Here is an 8503-nt window from a genome sequence, read left to right as displayed (position 1 = left end):
TTAATGTGAAATTTAAATTAATATTATAGCGTTTTTTATTAAAGAACTAGTCCGAAATGAAGAATCGACAAACCATCCACCTTAAGTGTCTTTTTCTTTATTTTATTTTTTTTAATTTCCTTTAAAGACTGACAATTCTTACATGAGAGCTGATAGATGTTCTTGGATTAATATTTATGTAACAGTTATTTTTTTATTACAAATATATTAAAAGATGGCAAACAAGCAAGCGGACATCTGGATTCGTCGAAATAGCAAAGCGATCACTACACATAGACATCTGCAATTCCAGATGCGTTTCTTCTTCCTATGAGTCTCCGTCCAAAATCCACTTCCCCTTCCCACTGTCTTTATTAGAATAGGATGGAAAGAGGAAGAATGACTAAAACTAGGCATGTAGATGGGTTTTACCTCAATTATCTTAAAACTCGTCATAATGTTTATGTCTTGTGTTACGGTACTAAATTTAATCATGTTTGGGGTCAAACATTTGTACGTCAGATCGCCAATTGTGATAACTTTTTTTTCAAACATCCAGTTTATTATACTATAATTATTGAAAGTAAAAAATAATTACCTAATAATAATTGAAGATGTAACATTTGTTTCGGGAGTAGAAATCCACAGTTAAACAGAACAAGATTGTATGAGGATATAATATGTCGCGATTCTTTAATAAATTTAACCTTAATATACTTTACTTGCCAGGGGCAATGTTTCATACTATGACAATTGAATCGTTTATATTTTCTTATCTGTAAAAAAATGGATAAAACAATCTTTAATTACTGGCTCGAATCTCCGAATGGTATTTTACTTTTAAAGTAATTAATTATCTGTTAACTTCAAAACTCCTGTGGGCCTAGCACGAATAATTGTGACAATCATCGTATCGTCATCTATAAAATGTATATAAAATTTATGCAACATCCCTATCGTGCGTAAAGTATTAGTAGTAAACAAATTATACTAATTTTACATAATTGACAATGAAAACACGAAAGCAATTGTCACAAATATTGGTGCTAGGCTCATTGAACGGATGTAGATATTTGGAATATAAACTAAGTCGCTTGTATCTTTTTTATTTTGTATTATTTTCTAAGTTGGTAGGTAAACAGAGGAAAATAAAACACAAAATAATTTTACAATCCATTTTTAATTGCGCCACAAATTGCACTGACTTTTACCATCATCGAAGAGTGTCTAAAACAGTTTTTTTTAACTTAGAGTTGACGATATGTTTGATGCTTGCCGACCAGCTTAATGCTCTGTTTACATTATTCCAGTCCAACGACAAAATCCAGTGCTGGATACAGGAGAATGAGATGCACTGTGTGGGTCCCAATGTAGAATTTAAACTTTCGTGTTCCTGCGCTCGATTCTATCACTGGACTGGAATAAAGTAACCGTGCTTTTTGTAAATGAAAAAGCTTAATTCGCTTATTTGATCTTAAATCGTCATTTACTAGTACTCTCACTTTCTTTTATACTTAAGCAGTCCTTAGGTTTTTCATCAAGTCCACACTAAGGAGCGCCCTTAGTATTTATTAACCTGTGCCCTCTCCGATGACAATAATTCAAAAATCTTATCCAGTAATCTAAATCCAACAATGTGTAATATACAGAGATGAAGAAAGATTGTAGAATACAAAAGGATGACTGAAATGAAATCACTTTGGACGTAGTTTTATAAATGTAGCTTACAGTCCTTTTAAAAGGATCATCCTATTGAAACTAACCCGCACTAATCGTGGTTGACTAATCGTTGGTTTCTAAGACCAAAATCACTGTATAGAACTTATTGTTATCTCTGTCAAAGATAATGATAAGGATGACGATATGTTTTGTACAGGGATGTTGTTCTTAGAAACCAACGATAAATACTTGTTCATATTTAACTTGACAGCGAGCTCCACCGCTAGTTAGATTAACACTCATACAACGTTATATATTTAAAATACCACGAATACACCTAATTTAAGGTGATGGTGATGATGATGGTGATGATAACGCTATTGGAATAGTCTATCCGTAGATATCGACATTCTCAAGGTCAATTTTATAAATTGTGAGTAACAATTTCTTAGTATTAAATTATTCAAACTTTCGTGAGACATTATCATTAACTTATATAGAAACGGCTAAAACACTGACGCCGGCGGCCCCCGCACCCCCCACCCCCTCAAGACGCGCCCTAAGAGCGCAGGCGCGCAGTGAGCGACAGTCCCACTAACCCTGATGAAGGGCCCGCGAAGGGCTCGAAACTAGTCGGTGACGACACCGGATATATATACGTGAGTGTTTTAGTCGTTTCTATGTAAGTTAATTTCTTAGTAGTTTTTATTTTCACATTACATTTGATTCTAGTTTTGTAAAGTACAAAATGATTTCATTCAGTCAATTTATAAAACACTACAAATACATTGATCTAATTATTATTGATAGTATTTTGTATAGTTTTTTTTTAAAGATATTCTTATATAAATTCTACGTTTTTAAACGAAATACATTAAATCCTACAAAATCGATGTCTACAATTTAAAACATCGATATTTAAAAACTAGATACCGGCAATATTTCTGTCAATTTTGCCAAACATATATATGTAAATTTCTTTTATAAATATGGCTAAAAAATTAACAAATTTTGATTCTTAATAATTTTGACATCAAAATCTCAGGTTAAAACTGTATCTCTGTTTTTTTTTTTTTTCAAATATAATGATAGGGATGACGATATGTTTTATATAGAGACTAGCTGTCGCCCGCGACTCCGTCCGTGCGCAGTTAAAAAAAAAACTTAATAGTGGTATGAAAAATAGTTAGTAGCCGATTCTCACACCTACTGAATATGAATATAAAATTTCATAACAATCGGTCAAGTCGTTTCGGAGGAGTATTGTAACTAACATTGTGAGATGGAAATTTTTTATATAAGATTTATAAATAAATCAATTACAACGACATTAACATAATATAAATATTGAAAAGCATATTTATGTCGCAACTTTTCTTTAATTCACAAACAACATAACAGGAAAAATAATTTATTATTAACTAGCTTTTATCCGCGACTCCGTCCGCGCGGAATAAAAAATAGAAAACGGGAGAAAAATTATCCTATGTCCGTTTCCTGGTTCTAAGCTATCTGCCACCAATTTTCAGTCAAATCAATTCAGCCGTTCTTGAGTTATAAATAGTGTAACTAACAAGACTCTTTTATATATATATAGATAAATATTTTTGTCATGTTGGTAATGAGACAGAAATATTACCGTAAGTCTAATAATACTAAGTACGTTCTAAAAAAAAGAATCAGCTAATAGAAGTGCGTGGGAGACAGATGATCAAACACAGTGCTTTTTTTTATATTTGAAATACGTTTACATATTTGACACAAAACCAAGGATAATTCCTATTAAAGTATTCGAGGAAAAATTAAAAATAACCTCAAAAGTTCTGTAACCTTTCTATGATGTAGCTTTTATACCTTTACTCAATATGTAAATAATATTAAGTATTAAATAATTATACTATTAAATGCCAAATAAGTCAATAATGTTATTAAATCGATTAAATATTTAAATATAATATATAGTTATACAATAGTAATAAATAATTAAAATTATATAGAAGCCTTTCATTCGTCTGTCAAGCACCATTATTATGAAGTATACTTCGTAAAACATGCATGATAAACTAAATTGAACCTTATGCTCTTAGCATTACAGTTCATTCTACTTCACCACTTGTATTGTGATTCGAATTACGATAGCGAGAGCAGGCGTTCGAAATTTAAACTGTGACGTGTAAGTTTAAGATTTTTTTATTTTTTAATGTCTCAGATACAAGGCTTTTGGCCAAAATTGATTTCAACTTACAACAACTTAGTTTGAAATAATGCATGATTTATTTTCATTGCTTATTTATTAATACCGATTAGAGAGCTAAATATATGGTGAAAAGGTTATAATTATAATAATAAAGATGAAACTAATATTATATTTAATAATCTTAGTACATTTATAAGATTTAAGTATTTACGGGGCCTAATTCTATTAATTACTTTTTACATATATTTAATCGTTTAAAGAAAAAAAAATTAAATTCAATACATAGTACATAGATAATATATTAAACATTAATACTGTTTTCTCAAACTAAAAGCTAAATAAAAGAAATTTTCGTATTAAATATACCATTTAATTTTTTTTCGTGACAACAATTTTATCTATTTAAATCTTTTAACTGTTCACAATTTAAATATCGAAAATCTTTTTTTTAAATGGTGTTGCTATTAAAAATTAAATTCGTTCATTAAATTATTAAGCCAATTATTTTTGATATATTATATATTTCAAGTAGTACTAGTTACATATTGTAACGTACAATATTTAAAAATTCTCAGTCGAATGGTATATCTTTTTATAATAAAATTGGTCAATTGATAGTGTTGCCACTATTAAAATTAAATTTCTATCAAGTATTACCAGTTCTATAATTGAAAATCATTAAAGATATGTTATTCAAAATTTTAGATAACTTGATGATCACTGGTATTATTTTTAATTATATGATAATGTGAAATAAAAGAAAACGATAAAATAATACTTAATTTTTTTTTCGATTTTTATTAGACTGGTATTAAATTTTTTGATATTAATTATTTACATTAATATCAAATATTTTTGACAATATTCTTTAAATTAAACAAATATTTAGGTTTATTAAATTTTTTAACCTGTACTACATGTGATACATAGATTAAAAATTATATATAACACGATTTTTTTTTATTTCGATATTGATCTATCACAAATTCTACATTAAAGATATGCAACTAGCAACACTGAATAATATTCAAAGCCTATATTCATTATAATGAAAGTATTTCATACTATATAGGGTGTTTTTTTTTTGTTATTACTAAATATAGACAATTTCAAATAAATAAGTCTAGACTAATGTTAACTGGATTTTTACTAAGAAAATAAGATATTTTTATATATATTGTAACATATTACCTTCTTTTCTTGACTCAAACTGCGAGAAAGAGAGAAGAATAAAACATCGTCAAAGGAGAAAAAATTCTAGCTAATTATTCAAGTCTCACTTAATATTCCTAGATTAAAATAAAACAATCACAAAATAATTTCCTACACATTCATAAGCGTACAAAAATAAATTCACAAAATTACACTTACTTTAGGCTGATTAAGTTTATAAGTGTTACTTAAAAAAAACAATTCAACAAATTATATGACAAATTCACAAATGAAATCTTTAAAAAGCATTTTTAAGCAATCACTTACAAACTCAATAAATAGACAAAAAAAAACATTTATTAGATGCTAAAAAAAAAACATTAAAAATGTGATGAGGTCTACGAATGGTAACACCATCCTATAAATACAATTGTCATGACGACGTGAGAGGTAATAAATACAATTAAAAAAAAACTAAAACACCGAAGGACACTGAGAAAAAAAACACCTAAAAGCGAATAGGAATATCTATTTTGCCATCGTAAATAGAAAATGGCGGCCTACGCGACGATTCATCCTCACAACTGCAATTATCAGTAAACTGACAGCAGTCACCTCGCATTACAACCTCATTGGAGCCCACACTGTAAAAAACCGAATCAAAACGGCCAGCATCTCTATGACGTTTCGCGTCACAGTGACAGCTGTCGGCTGCGTCGCGATGACAGCTGTCACTGTGACAGGTGTCACGTGGGCGCGCGCCTACTGCTCCTTCCTCAACGTCTCGTGTCATACAAAGTCTAAGGCGTCGTGGGCCTTCGTCGAGAACTTTCCATAGGATCGCTTCTTGATCGTGCGCTCGATCAGTTTCTTCACCTCGCTGACTATGAACACGCTGGATGTCAGACATACCAGGAATATTAGATCTAGAAACAGAATTAAATCTTTATTAAAAGGTATATTAAAAGAAAAAATCATCAAATCATTTCGTAATCCATCAAATATATCAATAAGCCATTTCCAAATTTGTTGCCAGTTCCAAAGGTGTTGCTGCCTCGGGGTTTCGTCCAGCCTTTTTACGTCAGTCATTTTTATAAAATATCATTATTTCTGACATTTATACAGTTTTTGACGTATTGTTTTTACATCTTGTTCACATTTTTATCTCATGCTTTTTATTATATAAAACTAGCTTTTACCCGTGTCTCCGTCCGCGCGGAACAAAAAAATGCACACAAGATAAAAAAGTTCCTATGTCCGTCTCCTAGTTCTAAGTTACCTCCCCATAAATTTTCAGCTAAATCAGTTCGACCGATCTTGAGTTATAAATAGTGTAACACGACTTTCTTTTATATATATAGATATAGATAATAGATTAAGACCAAAATAGTAATGTGCATAATTGTTCAGTTCCTACCACATTCACAAGGCCTTAACTCGTAGCTGTAAAACAACGAATGAGTTTCGTATATTCAAACTAAGATATCTCTCCAGATGACGAGGGCGCTGCTGTCGCGATTAAATATAACATAAAATATGTAAAACTTACATGGACATAAAAAAAAGACACGACAATCTATATATATAAAAGAAAGTCGTGTTAGTTACACTATTTATAACTCAAGAACGACTGAATCGATTTGACTGAAAATTGGTGGGCAGGTAGCTTAGAACCAGGAAACGGACATAGGATAATTTTTACCCCGTTTTCTTTTTTTTTTTTTTTTATTCCGCGCGGACGGAGTCGCGGGTAAAGGCTAGTACGGTATAGAAAAAGACCGTCTGACACTTTTTTGACATTGACAGAATGGCGCTAGTGTGCTATAATAATTTAGTTCGACTTATTCCCACCAGTTCAGATATCCTTCTAAGTTTATACATACCATGTCCAGTTAGAGCTTCAGTCTGGAAGACGCGCTGCAGCGGCGGGAAGAATACCACCAGCATCTGACCCACCAGGCTCATGAACACCGCCACCAGGAACATTCTAGAAATACCAAGTTATATACTAGCTGTTGCCTAAGACTTTGTCCGCTTAACATTAAAAAAATGTGTACACTGTTCTGAATTTTTTTTCTCTCACTTTTAGGACAATTTAGAGAAAGATAAACGTAATCGGTTCGTTAAAAATTAGACATTTTCAAGCCAGTAAAACTATACATTGTTTTCAAGAAGGTAAATATAGATCCAAAGTAAATAATCCAGACTTTTTTCAAGGTAAAACCAACAACCACTGGTCTAATGTGTAGGTAAGCATACTCACTTATTAGAGAAGAGTCCGACTTGGAAGATAGACTTTGTCTGCGTGCGACATGACAGTGCATTGAACATATCGAACAGTACGAAGCAAGTGAAAGTCATTGTTGTGTCACGCGGTGTTATCTTGTTGTCTGACATCTGAAAATAACACTGGTCTCAATCAATCAGGTGGTGAAGATAAATATGAGCGACTGAATGAATAAGTGAATGAAATTGAATGAATCCAATGTAGGTACTATCAGGGAATCTGGTGGTGTTCCATCTTAAAAGCAAGTCATTTGAACGTTTCGTAAGCATTGAGACGATGTTGCGGAAACAATAATCAATAAGATGCACTTTTTAAATGTGTCTGTATAAAAAAGGTTGGTCAGTGGTCCTTTAGGTTCAGGTAATCTACTGCTACCTATATTTTTATAAACTTTTTTTATATCAAAATATTTTTTTTTACCCTGCAATTAAAAATAAAAATGCCTTGCCTACAAATCTAAGTTATTTATAAGGAGAGGCGAAGTTTGTCGTTACACAAAACAAGATACATTTTCTAAAAGTGGAACACCACGAACAGACGTGACTGTACTCAGGCATACTTCTCTATTGAAGACCCAGAGGGTGCCGGCGATGATGATGGCTGCTGAGAGGAGCACGGAGAGGAGAAGACCGCGCGAGATGATGCGGCGGGTGGTGTCACGCGGTCGCCGGCGCACCACCTCGTGGTCTACTGGCTCCACACCCAGAGACTGCGCCGGGGGACCTGCACACAGATTCATCTTGTTACTTTATTACATCTAGTTAACATTATACCAGTACAGTAGGTTATATTATGCCAGTTGTATGCCAGTGATGATTTTGAACACTACTGTCCTACTGTACTGGCTTTATGTAAATCATAAATTTTTAAAGTGACGCCTTTTGTTATTTTTTTAATTAAGTATTAATGACGTATATCGAAACAAAGAGGATATTTTACTAATATTATAAATGCTAATGTTTACCCCCTTTTCCAAAATGAACCATTTCCACAGAGCCCCCCCCCCCCATGGCTAAATTATCTACTTTTAAGATCAATTATTGTTAATATTATTATTATTAATTCTGACTTAGGTCAATAGAAGACAGAGTTAGAATTACCAATGTTTTAAGTTCAATATCAATCTGTTTACGATACCCTTGTTTAGATGGATAGATAAATGGATGTTTGATAGAAGATAACTCCGGAACGGTTCAACGAATCTTGATGAAATTTGGCATAAATGTAGA

At 31.8% G+C, this 8503-nt stretch overlaps 1 protein-coding gene across 1 annotated transcript in view; it reads right to left on the bottom strand.

Moving 5' to 3' along the window:
• Positions 1 to 5390: 5390 nt before the first annotated feature.
• Positions 5391 to 8503, bottom strand: part of LOC106710434 (calcium-transporting ATPase type 2C member 1) — a 32225-nt gene continuing 29112 nt past the window's right edge. Inside the window, exons 16-19 of the mRNA XM_045680396.1 lie at positions 7834 to 7997; positions 7251 to 7384; positions 6871 to 6974; positions 5391 to 5913 (exon numbers count right to left, since the gene is read on the bottom strand). Of these exons, the coding sequence (XP_045536352.1) occupies positions 5777 to 5913; positions 6871 to 6974; positions 7251 to 7384; positions 7834 to 7997 (539 nt within the window). The 3' untranslated portion in view covers positions 5391 to 5776. The remainder of the gene's footprint in view (positions 5914 to 6870; positions 6975 to 7250; positions 7385 to 7833; positions 7998 to 8503) is intronic.

This window comes from Papilio machaon, chromosome 12 (assembly GCF_912999745.1).
Source record: "Papilio machaon chromosome 12, ilPapMach1.1, whole genome shotgun sequence".
NCBI classification, from domain to species: Eukaryota; Metazoa; Arthropoda; class Insecta; order Lepidoptera; family Papilionidae; genus Papilio; species Papilio machaon.
The sequence above is the reverse complement of the archived record's forward strand: the minus strand, read 5'-3'. Positions and strand labels throughout refer to the sequence as shown.